This window comes from Haliaeetus albicilla, chromosome 10 (genome assembly GCF_947461875.1).
Source record: "Haliaeetus albicilla chromosome 10, bHalAlb1.1, whole genome shotgun sequence".
NCBI lineage: Eukaryota > Metazoa > Chordata > Aves > Accipitriformes > Accipitridae > Haliaeetus > Haliaeetus albicilla.
The window spans coordinates 33,123,384-33,147,936 of record NC_091492.1 but is presented as its reverse complement, the minus strand read 5'-3'; the positions used below and the strand labels follow the sequence as shown (position 1 = coordinate 33,147,936).

Here is a 24,553-nt window from a genome sequence, read left to right as displayed (position 1 = left end):
TTGTGAGTCTGATAACACAATGGTTGTAGATTTGAGTTATTAATACTACTAAGATTACAGCCGATTAAGGAAATAACATTGTTAGGCAGCAGATTCTTTATCTACATAATCCTATGATTAAAAGTAAAGTATGCATTGTGCTTTCTGCCAACTGGATTCACTGACACTCCACATTCACGGACAGCATATACAAGAAGGGAAAGAAGCTGACATTCTGTTTTTAAATTCTTAGCACACACTTCAGAAGGACAGGAGTGTTTCTACAGACCAAAGAGTTTGCATGATTAAGGACCTCCCTGAGACAGATTCACTCCATGGCAGGCAGCGGGGAAGGGCAAATTTTGTTGGTCAGGTTTTGGGTTGCTCTTTTCTTTGACTTCATTCCAATGCTATTGGCCCATCACATGTAAATCCTGCTCTGCTTCATTCATCAGTTTATAACATGAGGACTTTTACTTCATGAGTAATCTCACATTGCAAAAGAAATGGGGTAATGCCCTCAAGCAGTAAACACAAAGGGGGACAACTTGCTTACTTACTAGTATCCATCTGTATTCAAACATGGATCCAGATGGAATCCAGGTTACTCCATGACTCTAACGTCCATACTGCCAAGGAAAATGTGAACTAATGAACAAATTAAGAGTGGTGAAAAATAAGGCCACTCAAAATCTACATAAGAAACAGACTTATTCAATAAAAGTTGCCATTTCTGCAATTTGTTTTTGACGAGCATAGTAGAATAAAGGATCTCAACGTTTCTTTTGGATGCTAATTCTTTTTGACACATGACAACACTGTGAGGTATCTTCTCTTTATTAAATCTTTGTTAAATGGCCAACAACGTACATGGCACAAAAATTAAGGACCATACCTGCCCTGGAGAACAAATAATGCAGAAGTCAAACACAGATAAAGCATCACCCATGGAAAGACCCAGAGGTGCATGTTGGCATTGTTCTGTCCAACATTTGCTTGAAGACCTTGATCAACATGATGTCTGTGGGTGTCCAGGAGTCTTAAAGAAGGTAAGTGGAGGAAATGTGGAAACAGGGACATAAGAAAGGGATTCAGACTCATATTTCTCACCTCCCAGAAGAGTAGCTTTGACCACCATCGGTACACAGGTAAAGTCCATGAGTGCACAGGCTAGGCTGGAGTCCCTCACCCATTTCTCCTGGGGCTGGACCACTGCAAGGAAAACAGTGGCAGATTTCTGGGGCCAGAAGGAGAGGAAGCAAATGGCACTCAGCTGGGATGGGAATGTCTTGGGCCCAGTACACTCTTCCCTGTTGTTTTTGTGAACCATGTAATTTATGACAAAGATCTGAGTGTATTTTCAAAATGGGAACTCAGTGTTCTGCAAATGCAGTGCCTTTTTAATCAATGATCTTGTCTCTGTTTAGTCTCCATATTGAGATAAATCTTAATTACTGGTCCCCTACATTAGCAACAAACCGTTCCACTTTATTCCCTGCTTGTACAGTTTTCAAATACTCTGCTAGTGGAATTTTTGAGTCCTGATAAATTATGCTCTGCAGAAAAGGGGAATGTAGAACATATTAACAGATAGGGATGCAGAAAAATATCTTTGGATTCTTGGATGACTAATCCACACTTTCCTTGCAGTGAGTCTACCCTGCTAGCATTCAAACGTGCAAAAAGGAACATAGCCAATGATTACTTTGATTTAGCAGATGCTGGCTGTATTGCTAAATGTAATTCTATCATCACTCAAAAGTGAGCACCTCTTTTAAAAAGTAAGAAGAAACTGGAGCAACTGAACAAAATTAACCATGCCTTTAATTGCTTTGTTCTGTTTACAGTTAGTGACGTAAAATGACGGAAGAATGTTATAAAGCCATTACTCGGATCTGTGTATCAGTATGAAGGCCACATTGACTTAAGGTCAGGTACAGAGGTCTGGACTCTACCCAGATTATTATGACAACAGGATCTCACTTCTTATTGCTTGTAATTTCGAATAAAAAAGTAAAATCTTACCAGCATAAACTTCCCATTTGCAAAGTCCGTAAACAGTATTCTGGCTAGCAGAAAAACGAGCAATAGATACAGCCTGTTTTATAATAAGGATGAATCCTCCAAAAAGGACAGTAAGAAATATTTTGCTTCAAGCTGCAGGCTAATGAATGCCCTTTCTTCAGAGCTTATGGAAACAGCAATTATACTAGCAGACAAGGTAGCTTTCTGTGATCTGCTGAAGAGGGATAACCAGTCTCTGTCTCTCCATTTCCAACATGTTTGAAACTTGGTGGAATGAAGAAACCTTATTAGCCAGTAGGTTCAGATAAGTTTAATGCCTCTGAAGGTCCTATCACTTCTTCCACTTCTGAACAACTGAGAATCAAATTCAGATTTCTTTTAACAAATTTGTTTCAGAGGTATTTACTTTACTGTATTTTTAATACTAAGTTTATCATATGCGGTTCACAATAGCAATTCAAAACTTGATTTTGGAGCTGTAATAGTTTGCCACAGGCACTGAGACTAACCAAGAAATCTTATTTCCTCTCCCTTGTGGAATCAGGATCCAAGTGCTTCCATTAATATTTCTACCAGTAAAGTTCCACTGCCTGAATATCAGTGCTACTTGTATTGATTATTTGTATAAAAGTAACCCCATTCTGGCTCCACATAATAGCTGGATGTCAATATGCTGAGCAGTGACTATAATAAGAGACTGTTTCTACACCAAGGAGGAAAAAAAAGCAACCAGATCAACTGATTCTCAGCACATCTTGGTGAATAACTAATTCTTGTTGTTTTCTAAACAGATATAGGAAAGAGAAAAATCATTCCCACACCATCTGATACAGTTTGGGTTTGGTTTTCTTGCTGAATAAAATACTCCAAAAATATTGAAGTGTTCTAGTTTTCTTTCCATTTTATTTTCCAAAAATATTTGGGGAAATATATAGCCCCAATGTTATATCAAAACAAAACAAAAAATCAAATTACTTTTATTTATAAATTATGGACCCCCAAATAACACTTTGGCTAAATGGGTCTTGATTTGATCCCTTATGGCTTTTTTAATTTTTTTATATACAAAGCCTTTGTTTTATTTTATCTTAAAACCTGTATTTACCTAGCATAAAGTAAGGTGGAAGAGAAATGTATGGTCCTTTTCCCACAGACAGCATGGGTTCCATTAAAACAATGATTGCTGACTCCTTAGGGAACCTGCATCCTTGGAGGAACTTAGAAGATCCAGACAGCTAAATCATGAGGGACCAAACTAATTACGAAGTAAGTTGGGAGAGGCATTCCCTACAGCAGCAACAACCAGCAAACCTTCTGCAAGGAAAGAGATGTCAGACAGATTCCCCCAAGACTGCAGACAATGAGTACAGTCTCCAAAACTCCTTCCTTCCACCTGTCACAAGAACTGTTACCCTGCTTGAGTCAGGCAGAGTAACATGCTTAGCTCACACATGACAATGTATTACACTTGCATTCATCCCCTTTTTTTTCAATGAATCAAATCCTCAAGAAATAACTTCAAACCTTCCCTACCACCCTAAATTACTCTGACAAGATGATCTCATTAGATAATCTAACCCCCTAGGTGATGCAAAATGCAAATTAATAAGGACATGAAATAAAATCAACTGAACATTTTCATGCTTGATTGTGTCTTCCTTTACCACCTTAAAAGCTGCAAATGTGCATCATTTGTCTTTTTCTAAGTGTCTATCATAATCAATGTGTATCAACAGTGAGTGAGCCTCTGGCTGGGGGCCTCTGTTTTCTAGAAGCTGTGACACTAAATTCAATTAGGTACAGCTCACCAAAACACAAGTATTATGCTAGAGCTGTCTCTGTTTCCTGTTGCCTAGAACAGATATGTCAGGATCCAGTGGCAAATACGTATTTTCAAAGAAAGATGGTATTTCCTGCTGTGTGGAGGAAGAGTCTGTAACTGAAAATGACTTCAAAGGAAACAATTCTGGAACCACTTAAAACACAGAAGAAGTTTTAAGAACAACTGCAGGAGATGAGAAGCAGAAGCCCACACTTCATCTTTCTAGAACGACTTAAAATATAGAATAAGGACATAAAGGTGACTGGAGAAGATGGCAAGAAGAAGCGCACATTTTATTTCTCTATACTTAGACACAAATGAAACAAAAAACCTGATTTTTTAGAAGATGCATAAGTGTAACACAGGAAACTACCTGCTCCTTTTTTTGAAATTTCATTCCTCACTTTCAGTATTTTGCTAAATTGACTTAGAAATGAAAGCACTTACATAGGAAACACATTATCTAGAGAGAAAAAATTGTAGTTATGGGCTGAATTGTGAGTGATTACCTGAGATATTCCAACTCCAGCATCATTATTGGTTATTTTGAGCATAGAAAATGCAAACAGATGAAAAGCTGTGAAGTGACAGGTTAAAAGCCCTTATTCTGAGACCGACATACTTGAGAATCATCGCTGTTGTTGTTTCAAAGCATTGCTACTTATGGATATAAGTATACTTACAGATACTTATGAATACACTTACACCTGATGAATACAAGCAATAAACTGTCCTAAGTTCTCTTGAAAACTTATGTTTTTATACATTTATGTAGTGCATAAATTATACATATTTCATCTATAGTAGACATATAACAACATCTAAAACACATACTCATATATGTAATTTTTTACCTAACAAGCACTCTTAGAAGAGTAGCCACGTGCTTGGAAAATAGAGTGGAGAGAAACATATTAAGAGCGTTAGTTCAGTGACTGTAGCTACTTACAACATCCCCAGGAAAGGATAAATATTTGTTACAGATACCAAAAGCTATGCCAATAAAATGGCCTCAGAAACTGCAACACATTCTATCCTTTCTAATCACAAAAATAGCTTTTCATTTACTCAAACGTCTAAGGAATAATTGTCTGAGAAAGCCTTCAGCTATGATGAACACCTCTCATGTTTTCCCCATTGCTGAATGGTCCTATTAAGTTTATCACAGATGGGAGTGGGAATATTGGTAAAGCCTAAATGGGAGAGAAAGGCAATAGCCACCTGGTGATCTTATAATGGAATAGTTCATGGATGCTTAAGCAGCCATGGATGGAGCTATATAATATTTTCTTGCTGAAATAATTTCATGGCTTACAGTTCTCTTCTGTTGCAAAAAAGACTAATATGTGAAATCTGTCAATTTAAGGGCATTTTCTGGGCTCAAGATCTGTCAGTCATTTACTTTCCTTTTTCATGAGTCTGAGGAAGTTATTTGGAAATGGACCCCCAGTTAAATTGGGCTTGCTCCACCATTAAGCAGAACCACCACAGTTCTGGTGATGTCTCCGGTCTGTGATGACTGTGGGAATATAGCTGGTAGTAAAAAGGCAATTTTCATTAGCAATTTGAAATTCTTCCCATGTTCATTTCAATTAAACCTGCAGCCCTGTTATATAGTTGGCTATATATCTATAATAATATTGCTGTAATAGCTGTAATCAATAGACAGTTGCAGATTGAAAATATACAAGCATATTAGGACACATGCATGGATGCACACACAATTACACACTACATGTATATATGTGAGTAATCTATATGCACACAAATACATACACAACTATAATGGAAACAAGATTATGAGGCATTCCTTGTTAATAGAAGCCACATACTTGATTACAGGCAGACAGAGACAGTACTTTTCATTTTATATATAACACATTTCTATCCCAGATATTTCTTACTGTAAATATTTTGCAAACATAATTTTTTAAAACCTGACCCCACTGAAATCAACAGTGATTTTGCCAATGGCTTCAGTAAAGCCGAGGTCCATTCTATCAAGCATTATGGAGTAAACCTTCAAGAGTCCTCTGTAATGTGCTTTCCTTTAGACAGACCCAAGCACTCCTATAAACCTCCGCTGACTTCCACCTGAAGGATTGGGGTCCTACTCCTCAGATAAAACTGATTGATTTATTTGGCTGTTACGCTAATAAGATATGGCAGATACAAGGGGTTTTCTACCACTTAGTGATGATCTGGACCACAGTGATAATTTTGTTGTTGAGAGTTTATCCCTTAACATGTTGCAGATGTTCACTGTGGTCAATATGAAACCAGCATCATCACTGACATGGCTGGAGCCTGCACAGACATGGAGTACAACAGTAGCACAAAGTCATGCTTGGCAGCAATGATAGTAATCTTAACATGGTTTCTGTATGATGGGACTCAGGAAGAGCTTAAAGAAGCCTTACAGTGGGCTTCTGATGTTTACAAATACTTATGTACACTTTTTATTTGCTGCAGTTTGTAGTGCTGTGTTGTTCAGCAGTAGCAGGAAAAGCTGCCAAGGAAGTATAGTTTGATAAACTAAACTATACACTGAAGATATCCACATAGTTACAGACAAAAAAAGGATGACATGTTTGGGGATGTGCTTCACAACAGATCCAATTCACAACTTGCAGCTCTGGGAAAAGACTGAAGTGCTTAAGAACAGAGTGCCATTTACATGCTCTTCGGTATCATGCCTGGCCTCCAGATGCTCCTCCATAAGGCCACCAGTCTCCTGTAGGTCCTGTGTCATACCTGGTAGTCCTGGATGGATGGCTCAGACTCTGCCACATCTTTAATGGTATTAGACACCTATGTGTAGGACCTGGATCACCTCCTTCTTTCTTCTCCTTGAATTAACTTAATGCTAGTTAACTTTCCAATCTGTCATCTTTGTGCTTCAGCTCCCCATTTACAGAGGGGCTACTGCCCTTACTCCATTTGTTTACAGTGGAAGTAGAAACTCTATTACAGTCAATGAAAATAGGGTGCCTACTATAACCCACTCCTGGAATTTCAGGTGGAGCCCCCAGATTCTACTGAATATGAACCAAGTTTTATATAGTGCTACAAGCCACACTGGTGATGAATAAAGTGTTCAGTTTGGAAAATCAAGGTAAAATCATATCTAGCTTAATTGTTTCAAGGGAACGGCACAGTACTGATCACAGTGTGGGGTGGCATGCATTCTACAGCTGGGGTGAAACAATTTTAAAAGCTTTATGGACTTTAAGGATTAAGTCTCAAGGACAATTTCTTGTTTTAAGTAACTGGGGTACTGTATGATACATGGATGATTTTTATGGCTGCTGTGGAGGGTTGTGAACTTGTTTTATTTGTGTAGATTAATATGTCATGGATTATTAATGAGTTACTTTCTCCTTCTAATAGGCAGTATTCATCTTCTATAAGTTCCTTAAGGTCCTCAATTTTGGGCTGTGGAGCACACATGAGCACTTGACTCAAGTTTGTGGATGTCGGAACTCTATTTAAACCACAGTGGAAGTGAAACAGGCAGCTTCTGATAAATTATTTCAATTTAATTTAGTCTATTTTGAAATCAGCAAGAGAAGAGAGAAACTTGCTCTTTTCTTATTTTGGCTGTACAGTTTTTAATTTTCGATAAGCAAAATCTGTAAAAAAGACACAACAGAGATTCTTACAAAACTGCTATGAAAAAGTAGTAATAAAATGCAGAAAATAGTCATTATTATTTCCTATCCTTGCCTCTAGATTGTTTTTCCTTTTCAAATAGTTTATAGATTTCACTGACTTCATAGCAGGTCCACATAAGCAAAACACACAGAGGGCAGGAACAAGATTACTGCATTAATGAGAGCAGATACTGTACAGACATCAGAAACTTACTACAGTTAAAGAGATGAGAGTGAGACAGGAAAATTAAATTATTGATCAGACACATGTCTAACAGACTGGTAGGCCTTATAATATATAGGAACTAAACCCAGCATATATGTAGAAGGAGGCAAATTAAATATATAAAGTATGTATAATCACAGATGCAATTATTTTCTCCTTACTCAAGCAAAAACATGTTTTACCTTCAGGGGTTGCTTTGCAAGATCATGCTGGCTAGAGGTTCACGGATAGAAAAGCATCCTTGAAATAGGTTGCTATGATCATTGTGTAAGTCAGTGATATGAACGACAAAGGGATCAAATCCATTTGTTTAAAGCAATATTTTATTTGTTAGTATAACCTGGAGCAACCACAGTGATCATTATCTTTATCTGAGCATCTCACAGCAACTTACAACACTGAAAGAGGCTTGAAAAAGGATCTATGTGCTTGAAAGCTTGGCTGTTTTTTCTAACTCTATTGAATGGCCTAATAAAAGACATTCCCTCTAGCCACAGACCTTGCTTCACTTATATTTTTACTCTTCAGGACCAGAACAACATTGCCAGTATTGAGTAGGGGAGACTGGCATTCATGTTTAAGCAGAGGATTTTCCTTTATAAAGAATCAGTAGTACAGAATGATCCTGTAAGCCAAATACTTACATGGTAACATAGGAAATATTAACTACTGTGTCCATTTTAAAGATGAGTAAACTGCTGTGGACCTGAGTGTTGCCAAAGATCCCAAAGAGGCAGAAGCTAACTCCAGACATGCGGCTCCCAGTCCATCAGAGAATTCCTGTTTTTGCATATTGGAGTCTCTCAGTGCTCAATGAGTAGTCCATAATTTGAATGAGGTAAGAGCAGCGAGGAGGAATTGCTGAGTCTCGAATGACTTATTTATTACCACACGAAGCTCACTCCTGAAGCTTCCAGGCATTCTTAAAACATATGCCGCAGGATACCTCATGCCAGCTGGCAGCTCCACTGTTAGTCACTCCTTTTCAATGCTTGCAATTGACATTTTGTCCCACATCCAGAATCTAAAACATAGTCTTCTCTGCCGGCTCAATCGAAGCTTCAAGCCATATAAAAACTTGATATTGGCACACGGGCACGTAGTACCCTATACAGAATGATTCCAAGTACATCCAGGTCTTAGACTGATCACTTTGGTTTCTGCTGCTGACATAATATATGCAGCAGGAGGCCTTCTACCTTCTGTTAGCTCTCCAAAATGAGAACTCAAGATCACAAAGAGGTTATAGCAAGCCTTTTGGATCTCACTCAATTGTGTGCTGTTTCAGAACACAAAAGGAAGAGAATTCACCTTTCGATCGCACAAGGTGATTTTGTCCACATGCTCTTTCCCCAGCTACATCCTGGTAAAATCTGGTTTACGCAGATGAAAATAAAAGTGTTATGCTGAGGTATAAAATTTCCACATTAAAGAAAAAAAAGAAAATAAGAGATAAAGTCGTTCTCCCTGGAATGGCATATTGAGAGTAAAATTCAATAATGAACCTGAAGGTTTGAACTGTCAGAAGTAGTTTGGGGGTAGAGGTATAGATAAATGGGCTATGCTGCAGAACCATACTATACGTAAGCACATTATGTGGTGCAGTAACATACTGGTGTGTTTTTCAATACTGAATTTACAGGCTAACGTTTCCCTCTATCATTTTCTCAAACTCCCCAGTGAACTTGAATTATTTTTTTTACACTTAGTTTAATCAAAATACTCATTTCACAACCTCCAAAACATGCACAGCTCTCGTCCTACAGGGCCTTGGAGAGCAGAGTACAACACAGTCACTAATCCTGATAGTGACAGTCAGCATTCAATATTCAACCACTGTAATTAATAAAACTGTGCTGTTGCTATTTTTCACTAATAGAGGATTTCCAAAAGCAAATTGCAGCAATAAATTACATCATTACAGCCTATATTACTGGTTTGTGAGGTAACAAATCTTGCAGAAAGACAATCAGCTTTGCTAGAGAAAAAAATACAGAGGACAAATCAGATGACTAGGACCTGATTAAAATTAATGTCAGTGTTACTTTTGTTTCCATTTGCTTGCTGAAATTCCCTCTCTCACCCCAGCGTGCTGGTTTGCTGATGCTCATGCTATGGTGCTGGTGCTTTAAATATTAGGCATGATTTGTTTCTGAGGGGAAAAACAATCTTGATAGGTTCACTGTCTGTGCCGATTTACATTGCCAGGCCCTGCAGTTTAACTATGGTCTAAAGCACACACCACAGCAATGGGGCCACTGCCACAGTGTAGGTTTGGTCTGTTAATTCATTTAGCATATGTGCACCAATCTGGAGAGCTGGGACATTGCAGAAAGACCTTTGCATACAGCCCCTCTAGCTTGGCAAAGTAGGTTTTGTTAGTAGCACAAGCTTTGGTGTGGTCTTGGTACACTTTTGATACTGGGATTATGAATAGATCAAAACCCATCCCCACCGCTGCTCCCCATGTCTTTATAGCAGCTGCTATGCAGGCAAAAAGAAAGAGCCAGAAGCACGGTGCTAGCTTTCTCCCCAGGACAGTACTGAACCCTGTTCTAGGTTTTACTGTTTAATCTCCCTCAAGCAGAACAGCTGAGTTTGAAGTACAGATTCCTAATGAATTCCATGACAAACACCCTCAGTGATGAGAGTCTGGCTGGATAATGAACTGTAAACTGAAAGCAGAGTAAGGCAAACATGCATCTAATAGCAAACTGAAGGGGAAAAGTTGCTGGGTTTTTTAATGCTTGGGGTAGCTCATTATAACACTGAAGCTTATAAAAGTCCTGGTGATTTTTTTTCCCCATGCTCACTCATTATCTTACATTACAGTAAAGCACCTCCTTGTTGTCTAGATAGTTTCAGTGTCCAGGCTGGACCACCTCAGGACCTCATTAATTAGAGTCCAGCCTGAGCAATTCATAGTTCTGCTAGATGAGTATTTCACCTGCTTGTGAAGAATGAGGTATTCCCCAGAAATATTAAAACTCTCTTTACAGATCAAAATAATCATTAGAAGCTGCCAATTAAGAAATTGTTCTGTTTTTCAGTATGGGTCACAGCTAACCCACTTAATGCTCAAGCTGGCTGAGCAACTGCTGTGTTTGCAAACATACCTGGTCTGCTCTGGCAGACACTGTTCAACCTGTCTCTCTTTTAAGTGACAGCATGAGAAGGTGGAGGCCATTTACTCTCTAAGGCAAACCAAAAAGGTTTGTTTGTCTGGAGTAAGTTTGGGCAGTGCCTGGACTTGTATTTATCAGTTAGGTGAAGACAACAGATCATTAGCTAAAGCTAATGAGAGCGCACTAGTTTAGAGGAAAACTAGTATATTAACTTCCACAGAAGAGGGCATAATCTAGCAATCGAGTCTGCTGAGTTCAATTCCCCTTCCAGCTTTGCCAGTACCTCATGAACAAAGTTGTGCAATGTTCTTCCATCTCCCTTTGTGTTGCTTCCAAATCCTTCGCAGCAGAAGTGCAGTGCTGCAGGAGATTCAGAATCAGGCATAGCTTTTGCCTCCCATCATTGGCCATGGATGAACTCTGGTTGAAGTCTGAACTGCTTAACACAAGCTACAGTCTTACAAATCAGTAACTTCTCTGCCTTTAAATTCCACTTCTGTTTCAGCTGTAAACTTTGGCAGAGTATCAGCCTCTGAAATTGGTCTCCTGCTCCTGCTGAGAATCAGGGCTTCTCTGCCCTCCTCCATCTGATCTGGCAGTGAAGGCAGCAGGGGAGAGCACCCAGGGTAAATACAGTCCTTAGCAGCTACAGCATCAAAATACACAGCCCTGGGATGTCCTTCTCAAGCACTATCATCTGGGTCCAGAGCTCACTTTCTGCTGGTTCATTATTACGGCTCTGCCTGGTCTCTGCTCACATGTGTGTGGCAGCTGTGAAATTGCCTTTGTGGTTATATTAAACATTCAGAATTTTAATCAGCTGTCACTTCAAATATAAACTGCTATTTAAGATGTCTTCTTTTGATGGAGCAGTATCACAAACCTGAAGCAATACTTAAAGCAGTCCCAAAATCCTGCCCAATAAATCACAAGAACAAAAGAATCTCCAGACTTCACACGTTACACAAGGCACTGCCATGAACCAATACCAAAATTGTCTACAGCAGAGCGTGGACTTGACTCAGGCTAACTTGCAATGCTGAGAATCAGCGTAGGAGCACCTGGCTATCTCCGTGCAGCCCTGCACTGTGCCATGTTGTCAGCAGAAAGAGCCCACAACAGTACTCTTCTAACATGACAAGTGATCAGCATCAAACATGGACTGGCTGGGGGATCTTGAATCCCTATGCCTGCTACATTAGGCCAAAAGTGTGATCCTATGTCCCGGCGTCAGCTGCACTGTCCTTCCTTTCCCATTCAGGGAGCTCAGTTTCAACCAACCTTGAACAACACCTTTACTTTCATCAACTTGGTTTGCAGACTGAGAATTTTCCAGAGGTTTCTGACTTGTCTGTCATTTGTCTGTGCAGCACTTAGTGTTGTGAGACACTCCTCTTCGAGGGGAGCATTTAGGTATTACCACAACACCAAGCATCCAATAGTTAAGTCGCTGGCTGTCTCACTGTACATACTCATTGTTCTGCAATTTTTCATTTGGTTTGCAGGATTTCTTTCCCGTTAAGGCTGAGAAGCATATATATTAAGCCTCATATTAATATCTTTCTACTACAGGCAGGAAAATTAGCAAAGAAAACCAAATGTTCTCTATATGACAGAGATCTTTAAAAATCTGGAAGCTAGCTGACCCCACCTCTCCTCAGCATTTTAAAAATCCCAAAGTAATCCATTCAATAGCATTGTCAGATATGAGGGATGCTGGAAGAGGAAATTATACATACTGTTGTGCTGCATAGAAAATGACATACAACTCGATCCAATGGCAAAATTAATTCCAGCCAGCTAAGATAGCCCTATTGATCCATTCTCATTTCCTGCAAAAGGTAGGACTGAATGTGACTGTAGTAAAGAAAAGGAAAACAGAAGCTAGAGGCAAAAGTGCAGGGGTTGTAGAAATGATGACTGCGACTTAAAAAGACTTAAATTGAGCCATTTTGAATTCTTTATGTAGACTGCATCTTCTGACCAATTTAAGATCAATGAACAACAGTTCATCCTTTTTTTGCTTTTGTTTCCTGATGGGCAGACAACAAAAAAGCCAATTCTTAACAGATAAGATTAATCGATACGCATTGCTAGTCACAGCTCAATGCACTATGTGACACAGCCAATTTGTAAGCAGGTATGCAGGCTCCTGAGTTCATCTGGTACAAATATAGAGCAATGACATAATCTTTAGTAAAATTATATCCACCATAAATCTAAAGGAAGGAATGCTATACTTGTTTAAACAATTGTAACCTGCCATGACGGAAATTGTAGGCGTATAAGTGATCGCGGTTACTGCTTCTCCTTTAACATCAGAAGATTGTAACTCTGGTCTTTCATGGAGAGCACTCAGTCTTGTAACTGTAAAAACTCTTGACTTCATAGTATTATTTAGGGCTTCACAGTTGATTTAAGTTGTCTCAGTTAGTATTACTAATAGTAATAGGATAGTTTTATATCAAATAAATTGACTTCAACTCACAGTGTTTATTTGATATGATTCATAATTAAATTAATCTGAGACAACACCTGTCAGCTGAAAAGTTTGATACGTAGATTATCTGTTTGTTTGTTTGTGATAAGCAAATCAGGAAATGGATGCATTTATATAGCCTCAGATTTTATCTTCTGGAAAGCTCCTCAGTGCCTGTTGCTCCCCCTGCTTCATTCAAGACTGAAAGATTAACAGGAGTGAGAATTCTGCACTTCTGTGACCTTGAAACAGATAGAGCTTTACAGTGTGAAGTCACAGACTGTGCAGGGATGAAAACTCTGTTTATTTAGGTCCGTATTTTAAAATGGTATTACAGGGATTTCATTACAATGAAATACCTTAAAAAAATCTTTACCTTAGGGACTGGCATACATAAATGTATGTATAAAACAAACATTGCTTTGGGAGCTAAATTTTTGATCATCTGTGTTTTGATGGAAGGCAAGTTAACAAGCATACATAAAAATGTCACAAAGTGGTTTTGGCTGAGTCACAGCTCTGCATCTTAGAAGTCCATTCACTTCTGCAGCAGAACTGTCAATACATTGAGTTCTGAATGTAAAGAAAGTTACATGCAAACCAAGCGCTTCCTAATTAAATAACTTGCCACTAAGCAAAAAGTATGTGTGGAATTGTGCCTAATGAGAAGCCAAGGAGAATCTCAGCTACACATTATTGATGGGTTTACCAGGGTACTCTACATAAAAACTCTGAACTTGGATTAACCAGCAGTTCACAGGATGCTATTATGCAAGGAAAAGATGCAGTTTACATCAGTAGAAAGGCAGGATGCGTAGAGACAGATTATATCTTTTATTAGGCCCATTGCTATAGCTGGGGAGAAAAGACGAGCTTCTGAGCACGAGGTGTGAAACAGCAGCAACAACCTTTAAGAAATGCCTGAGAGCCATTCCAACTTCGATTTGCTCATAAGCAGTTATCAATGGATTATCGAGCCTGATGAATGAAGCCTGAAAGACCCACTGAAAATTAGTATTATCTTAAAGAGAAATATGCATGGATGAGCAAGTTGCATGGCTTCCCATGGTGACCAATGTCTTTTGGAGTAAATTCAGACTAGAACTCTCAGAACAGTCTCCTGACATTGGGTTTATGCTTCAGCACTTTAAATACCTGGATTTCATGCAAGTCACAGTAAGAGATAAACTAATTCAGAGGGAGTTTATCCTGCTGTTGAAGGACTACTACTTCAGTTCCATATACAGGAACCCAGATGGTCTAGCATAAATATTAAACCATTGATTCCCCATCTTTGTCCCATGAAGGAGTTCTTTAATATTAATGTGCCTTACCGGCATCAAACAATGAACTTACACACAGGTCTTCTACCTTGTTCTATACCAAAGCAAAATATAATAGTACTAAAATATGTATTATCCATTTAAAGCATGACAACAAATCTCTTGATAAATTTCCTAAAACACGGTCTTGGGTTGAACACAAACATACAGACTTCTTCAGTGCAATTTGTCTGTGTGTGCATGCTCCAAATGTAAACAATTTGGGGTTTGTTTTTTAATCTAGTCAAGTGGCAAAATCAATATAGTTGGCTACATTTGCTCATGACAGGAGTTTGAGGAAAATGTGGAAAGTAAGTTAAGCAACCTTGTACACCTTAATTGGCAAGTTCTGAGGTTACTTGTGATTAATTGAGAAGGTTTCCAAAAGCAGCTTAGCAGATAATTAAACAAACTCCTATGAAAGCACTTTCCTAATTGATCCTGCAACAAGTAACATGAAATAAAAAATGCCAGAACAGGGCACAACTCAGTAGATTTTCTCTACTGGAAGATTAAATCTTTAGGGTAGATTTCTCCTGTCAGCAGACAGTGGGATATATTTTCTGGTTTGCCTTAAGAAATCTTTTTATTTTCTTATTTAACTCTCTTACTTGATGAATTTTACAATCCCCAGTTTCTGTAGCTGTAGTATTTTGCAGCTGTTGTGATTTAAGTGAGTCAAGAGATCTGAAGAAGGGATTGTGTGCCTGAAAGAGCATCTATCTTTCTCCATCTCTATCAGACGGTCTCACAAATGACATTACCTCTTTACAAATCTTGCCTCAGTTAATTAATGCTATTCAATGATGGAAAGATAACATATATATTTAATCTCATACTTTGAGTGAGACATATAGAATCTCATACAGCCTGCATGAAAGATATATTGAGTGGATGTTTGCACCAAGTGCCATACTCAAGAGTTTGGTAGTGAGAGTACCGCATATGTCTGACTAGGATCTATTTTTGATGCATCACTCCTCACAGTACTTACTTAACTAAAATTCTTGTATGTGAGAGTTAGAAAGCAACAGAACCAGTTATAACATACATTTTTCTCTCTAAATACCTTGAAGGGTGAAATGTCCTCCAAAATTACTCAGATTGATTAACTTCTTAGGAAAATTTACATCTTATTTTTTCTGGGAAAAAGTTGTTACACTTATTCTGAGCCCAGTACTTTTGATATCTCTTGCTCCTTTTATTTCACTGTAGCAGCATCACTGTGTTGCTGTTTCTTACTTGTATACACTATTTAGTGCAGTAGTTAGGCACACAGGGTATGGATTCTACTAAAAGCCTCTCTTTTGACCGTATGATGAATTTCCATTGATTTTTCAGCAGCTGTATCCTACCACTTGCTCCACTGATCCAAGAGCGTAGGCTCTTCTAAAATTCCAGGTTCAGTTCTTACTGACAATGTCAATTCTTTAATCTCTTTCATTCCAAAATACTGCAGCAACAATTGCACTAACCTTTTGAAGACACACTTGTTTTTCATCTTACTATTTCTTTGTAATGCAATCGGGCATAGGGCAATAAAAGATATGAGATCTTTTTTCCTTCGTAAGTTTGGAATGGCTCACGACACATGCTTTACTCTGTGAGTCAGAGACAACCTTTATGTTATACTCAAACCAAGCAAAAGTTTGCTGGTTTCATTCTCAAAAGACTGATTAGGATGTCCATCAGACCAATAGCAGAGACTCAGTCAGATCCTACATCCTAATCCAATACAGTATCTTTGGGCAGCTCCTTCTTTCCCTTTTTTTGGCCACTTGTAAGAATTCTGAATTACAGATTTTACTTTTGATGTTAGCAGTTTTGCTGTAGGAACACTCCATGCTTAAATCAACAAAATCTACTTTATCATCTAGAAGGTTATGAAACACACTTCCTGATAAACATCAAGATCTAATTTCTGTGCACAATAATGCGCTGTTGTTTTACAGTGTGTAGTTGAGATAAAGAGCATGGTCCAACTTCTCAGCAGATACAGTATCACCCTCTCTCTTTTCAGTGTGACTCTTGTTTCTGAACAGGAGAAGTGCCAGGTAATCAGCTCAACTAGAGATTAATGCCTAAATGAAGAAAGCACCCTGGCTTGATATGCAGAGTTAACTAACAGAATCTGCTGAAAATTCCCTTTATCTACTAACATCATGCTAGCAAAGCCAATTTTGCATTGGTATCCCATCCAACTGGATTCTGTTAACACAGTATATTTTGGCTCCAGCCAAGTGTTATCACAAGGTACAGAAATGTGATAAACAAACACAAGAAAGCTTTGCAAAGAGAAAGGTTTAATGATTTCATTGTTTGAACCCTTTGCACAACCCAGAGTGCCAATGGTACGTCTGTTGGGAATAAAGAATCTCACCTTATATGATTTATATAAATTCATTCATTTAGACCTCCAGTTCTTAAAGGAACCCTTGTAGGTAGATGAATTTTAATCTAGAATAGACACAAGTCTGCAAGTAAATCTCGAGCCTTCTACGCAAGCGCAAAGCCATTAGACCCTGACATGAAAGATTAAAAAGAACCCTTGATTCCCTCAGATATGGAATACAGAGAAGCAACTGATTAATTCTTTCAAGAAATGAACAACAAGATGTTAAGTCTGTCTATCATCTACTGGATGGGATCTATTTCAAAATAAAATCTGACCACAAAAGCCTTCCTTATGCACGTTCTTGAGTCTCTAGAGGACAGATGCTCAAATACGTATTCTCTGTTCAACTCCACAGGTAATGAGGACAATTATTTCCCTCTCAGATCTGGAATGTAGCACAGGCTTTCTGCTGACTTAACAGACTTCGGGGAAATTGGTGGGCATGACCTCATTTGATAGGAGCAGCAGTTTTACTCTTCAAAGGGGAAGAATATATTGAAGACTAGGACTTCCAGGAAATAATACTCATCTAATTATCTGCTTCAAACCACTGAACACTGTTCAAAGAAAAGACTGCCAGAATTTCACAACCAAGATTATGCACAGGAGAGGCAAAATTCACAAATGGGATGGATATGTCTAACTCTTCTTCCAAATCCTGAGCTCTAACACTGACTAATGGTAGCATGTGCAGTTCCTCTATTAATTGCCACTTGGTCCTGTTCTAGGTAGCTGGCATCTTTGTGCTTCTCCCTTTCCTGAGGATCAGCAGGACTTCCAAAATAAATGCTTAGTGCCTACTTCACCTGTGAGCATGGAAAAAAGTTCTCAGTACATACCTAAATCCCACAGAAAATAAAATGCCTACCTAAAAACAGTGCACCTGAGATGTTGGAGACTCTAGTGAAACTTCTTGTTTGCTTGACTCAGAGCAGGAATTTAACCCTAGGTTGTTAAGGGTGGGGATGGGGGGAGCAGAAAAGAGCAGAAGGCCCTAACTCACAGGAGGGGGCCCTAACGGCTAAGTCTCAGTGCTCCCACTGTCTCAGCCTTGCTTTGCAGAAGTAATTGTAATCTTCACTGGGCAAGTAGATTTTAACCCAAGGCATTTTTCCACATGAAAGTCCATATTTCATTTTTCTTAAATATATTCTTGAGGCTATTATTTTTTTTTCTGTTTCTTCTTCTTTGAAACAACAGGTTCTTATACTATTAGGGAAACAGCCAGCAAAATTAGTATCAGCCTCAGCCTACTAAGGACCAAGCAACTTAGGCTTTAGCAGAAGGTGCTTGAGGCCCTCTAAAGTTGCTCTACAGCTTGTGAGTTCAAGCCATGTAATGGCAATTAGAAATGGGAAGGTAAATCTACTTGGCTTTGTGTTACCAGCTGGTAGCCTGGAGGGAACCATGCATGACAGAAATTCAGGATTTAAAGTCTGAGAGAGATTTTTAAAGTGGCAGCATCCCTCTCCTCTGTGGTAAGTTTATAAGAACTGAAATTTTGTGATGTGTACAGACCATTAAATGAGGGCACGATTTTAGCAAGTAGTCCTATACAGCTATAAAATGGAGAGGCAGGGCAGAGAGCACTCCTTTGCAAGTCTGTCTGAGGCCTGGTATACGTTTTCTCAGACCACATACAGATCGGATGGAGCAACATGCTGAAACAGTTTCTTACCATCGCCAATGGAACTATTCCAACAAGATCCTTCTGGCAGATGAAGATTTCAGACAAGGTTATGTCTGTTGTCCCCTTCCGAGGATATTCCACCTGCCAGGTGATGGGCTGCGTTCCAGAAAGGCTGCTGAAACTGGCTATTTCAAAGTTCATCTGCACGACCTCATTGAATAAACTGTTACTTCTGAAAAAGGAAAACAGGGAAAGGAAAGAGCTATTACTTTCGCTGAAGAAGGCAAATGAAGTGAATCATATTAGCTACTGGAAAATGCAGCTATTTATATGCAGATATAACACAAGGCCTTTTCCAATCTACAACTTCTTCAGAGCATACAAACTGGAATTATTCAAAATGGGTCAGCTGCTTTTAGTATGAATACTATGTAGAGGGATAAAATTCGGGATATTGTATCAGATGAAAGCAAAATATACTTATTCCATTACATGTTTTTTATGATTTTGCAAGTATGATTCAACCTTACTGCAAGATAGATTTGACCCCCATCAACCAAAGTTAAGTCCAGTGCAGCTCATGAAGACTGAAGAGCCCAGAATTAGTGCAGCCAAAAAGAAGAACTAGATTCATTGTATATGTCCACCATGAAAATCACATAAATCCATAGCAATGAAACTCAGTGTAACTGATGTTCATATATGCTGCATGGAAGCCGTTAAAAAAATTAACACGATCAAATGGCAAAATGACAAGATTAGTCTAAACTTAGAGGTATGCTCTGGAAATTAAAAACCCATCTGGCTGAGACCGAATAGAAAGAACAAAGCTATGGCAGACAAAATATACTATGAAGTCAGGAGGCATAAGATAATTTGAATAACAAATATGAAAAGACATGCTGAAATTCTTTCCCTGGCATTAAATTTCTTTAACTACCTCAGAAATAAAAAGAATATATGAAAGAATTTATCTGCTAGTTTAATTTTTTAAAAAAGTACAAACTATTTGCATCAGAAATCATACATTAATTTTTCTGGAACTTCCCAAATATCTTTCCAAGTCTTACTATTTCACAGAATATTACTTCAGCCTATCCCTACGCTGTAATAATTTTAAAATGAAGAGAAAGACAGGCATCTTCCTAGCTTCAGTAACCCAGTCCCAGCTCCATCACACCTTTGGATGCATTCATCACATAACAGCTTCAATTTTTCCTCTTTTTTTTACATACAGTACACGAAGGCCCATTTCTCAGAAAATCCATCAAGAACTGATCAGGTACAAAGCACTTATATTCTCAAGTGCTAGACTTTCTTTTTAACTCTGAACAGAAATCACCATTTTTTATTACTTAAGGCATATTCTGTGCTTTACTTTCCATGATTGCTTTGAAAGCAAATGCATTCCCCTGATAATTATTATTTTGATTATGGGTTTTCATTTGGTTGGCTTACTCTGAAAACTCTTAATACTGCCTAATGCTTTAAATTTATTTCCTTGCTGTTTTCTTGGTGTGTCAAAAGAGAGACATTGTAACACTTTTGCAATAGTGGTATACTTCCTCCATGCATTTAAAGAGTGATTTTGTGTAGTAATGCAATAGATGGATGGGTTTAGCAATTCATAACTCAAGACCAGCCTATTCCCATTTGAAGAGTTCCTACTAAATAAATCTTACAGCTTGTAAATACAAGGCAACTGTGATAACTGTAGTTTACACACTTCTGGGACATCTCAAAATGAATACATAGTAGATTGAACTTTGTAATTTATTTGAAAGCATGATTATATGCAAAGATACCTGAATCACCTGAGCTAAAGTGTTCATTTAGCTGTTAAAGGCACCATTATGCCTTAGATTAATGACACCCGAAATGCTATTATTTTCACCATTTCTAGATCTGATGCTTAGTAACTGACAGAGGAAAAGTTTTTACATGTGATTGACTATCTCAGTGCTTTCACGCTAAATAGAGAATAAATTTTTGCACACATCAAAGCTGTTCTAAGAGATAATATATGTCAGGAAAGTTTTCCTGATAAGAAGTCTACACTTCTCTAAATAGCCTCTGAGCAGATGTGCAATGTGTAGCTTTACAACAAAAGCCCCACAACTCTACTGGTAGGATCAGAGAGCTCTAGGTGGGAAGCTGTAGGTGGGAAAGAGCTCATTTCCAGCCAGCCCACTGATTCCTGATGCGTTGACTTAGGTGAAGGCTGATCACCTCCTTCTGGCTCCCAGCTCTCGATTCACAACACCTAATTTTCCCTGGTCCTTCAGACCATTTCTAAGAGTTGCCTAGTGTTCTGCTCATGAGCTGTCCATACTGTTTACCTGCAGCACACACTTGAGCCTGGGTTTGAGCTACACAGGGGAAATACCCTGAACAAAATCTTTGGGCATCCTGTTTCTATGCAGCATTTCACAGTACACTTAACTGCAGCGTGGACAGACCACAGCCTGCTGTAGCTGGCCATATCTAGGTATCCACACACCTTTATAATGATGTCCTATGATTGAAAATGGGAAGTGCAAGGTGACCACATCTTTTCTACATGAGTCCTGCGATCACCTGCAGCATGAACCTTAGTTCAGGCTGGCTACAGTTAGCATGCACACATGCACACACATTCGGGAAATTCTCCAGGGATCATGTTGCAGGCAGGGACTAGTCAGCTCCTGGTGTAGACACAGTTTCTTTAAGTTACTGGCTCAGTACTCCTATTTTGTATTTCATATATCCTGTAGTTTACATGTGAAGGGATTCTTCTTTTATTCCAACCTAATAATACATAGAGGACTCTAGTACATCGTTGGGATTTTATATTTTAAGTCCACAATGCTCAATGACTTTGATTATTGCAATCAAAGAAAATGTCAACATTTTTTCATCTATTATGTACACACACACACACACACATTTGGAGAACTACATGGCAAACTGCACAACTGTAATGTAGACTGCACTTGACTGCTATTGCCTATTGTTGTATTCTCAGCAATATTATCTTCACTGGAGCCACAAACAACAGCCTGTATCTCTAAGAAGCACTAAACTCCACCATAAACAAGTCTGACATAAACTGACCTCCTTCCTCCCAAATGTAGAATTATCAGAATCAGTCCTCCACCACTAACAGTTACATCTGCCACCGTCTGATCTAGGCCTGAAATGAGGGACTTACTGTCCATGCTCTATTTATATACCATCTGTTGCAGTGGGGCTTGGTGGTCATAATACTCCTAAGTTTGTTCTTCGTTCCACTGTAGACATAGCTGTCTCAGTTTTGCACATGAGGACTGAAGGAGAGGCTATATGACACCCATAGGGTCATATGGAAGACTGGGACAGGGTAAGGAACTGATCTCTGCTTTTCCAAATCTCTTGTTAACCACTGGACCATCATTTTGGTATCAATGGAAATGGGAACCATATCACTTGATTCTATAGTCTTAAATGGTCTTTAGTGTATGCATCTTAAATTTCAACATCATTCTGTACATGAGGTGTATTTTTGATAATTGATGAGCTATTCTGTAAAAGAAGTCACTGCAATCACCATTTACAACACTGCCTCAAAAACACCTGCTTTATTTGGATTTCCAGTTCTCACTGAGCACTTGGTACCACTCATTGAGCTATTTCAGCCAAGTATCTTCAGCCATGACAAAGATAGGCTGCTTCTTCCCAAGGTATCAAGCTCTAGTGGTGGAGAAATACAAAAACAGTACCAAAATTCTTCTACAGAATTCTGTAAAACATGGCTAAAATGTTTCTTCTGTAAAATACGTGATGCAAAAAAGTCCAAAAATATGCATGGTATAAGATAAAGGTTTTATTGGTACCTTCTCAGGATGACCTGCATAATTATTTCAACGTCTGCATTTGTGAGTAATGCACCCATCTCCCTCCATAGCGATAAAGCCTTTATACAATGTCACACTATCATCAGTTTCCTCCTTCTCTCTTCACACAGAAGAAACAGAGAGATGATCAACAGCTGGGAAAGCATCCACTTGAAAAAAAATATGCCTTCAGAGATGTGTAATGGCTGAGAAAAAAACTCCACATGAAGCACATTTAATGTTCAGAGCTTGTTCACTGACTGAAACAGCAATTCCTTAATATCTAACATTTAGAACTGCTCAGCAGCCGGAACAGCAAGTAATTATAAAACTTTTCTAAAGTACACAGTATGTAGTGATTACAAATGAAGCTTCATGAAGGCAGGGCTTCTAAGGAATTGCTCTGGGGTGGATATATGAGCCTAATTTCATTGGATTGAGAGTTCTCCTGTGCCAGTTCACTCCTTAGATTTATTTTAATTTATAAATATGCTAATCATTCAAGGCTAGACTGGACCACGCACTTGCACAAGGGAGCAAGGACTCCCTTTGATCTGCTAAACAGCCACTCCGGCTCTGAGTCTGAGCACACAGGCATAAGTGAGGAGCACTGAGCCCATAGATACTCCTTCGCTGGAGCAGATGGGCAATGATTAGGTGCTGCTTATTGGTTACAGCAGCTGAGCCAGCAAGTTAGTGATGGGGTTAGTAATTTACTACTGGCATAGGCTAGCAGTAAATTATTACCCCAGGAGAATGAGGAGGAACTGTGCTGCAGAGCTGTGTGAATGCTTCCAAGGAGCACAGTTTTAGAAAAAGAAGGTGGAACAGAAATACTCTGTTAATGGAAGGGTAATAAAAAATGCATAAAAGACAAAACAGAAGTAACATAGGGAGAAACTGCCATGGAATTCACCAGCTCTTGCCAACTATATGGACAGAACACACACTTTTTGATATCAGCTAGCGTTAATTTAACCAGGATTCTTGATTTTAGGATATTTTTGAGTATGATATTAAGCATTCCTTTGCAACTATTTATTGATTATTCAAACCTCGAGTGCCCTGAGAAATATCTACCCTTGGAAGGAGATTGTTCTTACATGGATACCCAGGACGGGCTGTATGAAAAGCTGTACTTAACCCTCTCTTCAACATAGGGGATTTAAAACATGGTATCATGTATACACAACCCACATGTAAGCCCACGGATAGACTTACGATGTGGGTAATACCACAGAATGCAAAACAGATTCTGTTTCTCTGCAGAGGTCTAGTAAGAGGTGGAATGATAAACTTGTCAACGCTGAAACAGCTTGTACTGGCCATGCATGGTGAGGGCTCAGCGGAGCCCAGAAACAGTGAACCACAGGCCCAGTGCTGCAAAGGCTTTCACAGGGTGCAGTGGGAGAAGGCAGGCAGATAATTACTAAGAAAAGCAGTGCAGAGATCTCAGCTGATGTAAGATCCATAAACAGAAATCTTTGTTGAATGCCTGTGTACACGTGTAGACCAGGAGTCTCTGATGAGAGATTTCAAAGTGTTGGGTTATTGCTCTGAGTAATAGAGCAGTTTCGACTCTTAAATGAGTGAATCTTAGGACTGCTAAATCAATAATTTCGATTTAGTACAGTGGCTCTCAAAAGAGAAATTTTAAAAAGCCTAGATTAAAAACATTTTTTAGCCATCCTTTATTCCAACAGATTTCTACTGAAAGTGCCTAGGGATCCGAGAATACTTTGACCTGCTGAAAATTTAGCAACTCTTTTCCTCTTTAATACTATCCTGTTTGACAGTGACATCTTAATGCAAGATCAGCACTTACTAAATGACATAAAAAATTGAAAAGAGTGCAAACCCCATTATTCCTCAGTTACACTGCACAACTTACTCTTCACTGAAATTAATGTATTGAAGTATGTTACTACCATGTACAAACTCTCATCAAAAGCCAACAGTCAAACTGGACCCCAGAGCAATCTGTAGTTCAGCCCACTTATATGTATACACCAATGCCTCCTCCCATCTTGGAAAAGACTAGAGTGG

The 24,553-nt window shown here is 38.8% G+C and overlaps 1 protein-coding gene across 3 annotated transcripts in view; it reads right to left on the bottom strand.

Annotated features, from left to right (window-relative positions):
- Positions 1-24,553, bottom strand: part of TMEM132C (transmembrane protein 132C) — a 224,086-nt gene that overhangs the window by 38,946 nt on the left and 160,587 nt on the right. For all 3 annotated transcript variants that reach the window (XM_069794887.1, XM_069794889.1, XM_069794888.1), the window contains one exon: positions 18,705-18,888. In XM_069794887.1, coding sequence (XP_069650988.1) covers positions 18,705-18,888 — 184 coding nt within the window. The remainder of the gene's footprint in view (positions 1-18,704; positions 18,889-24,553) is intronic.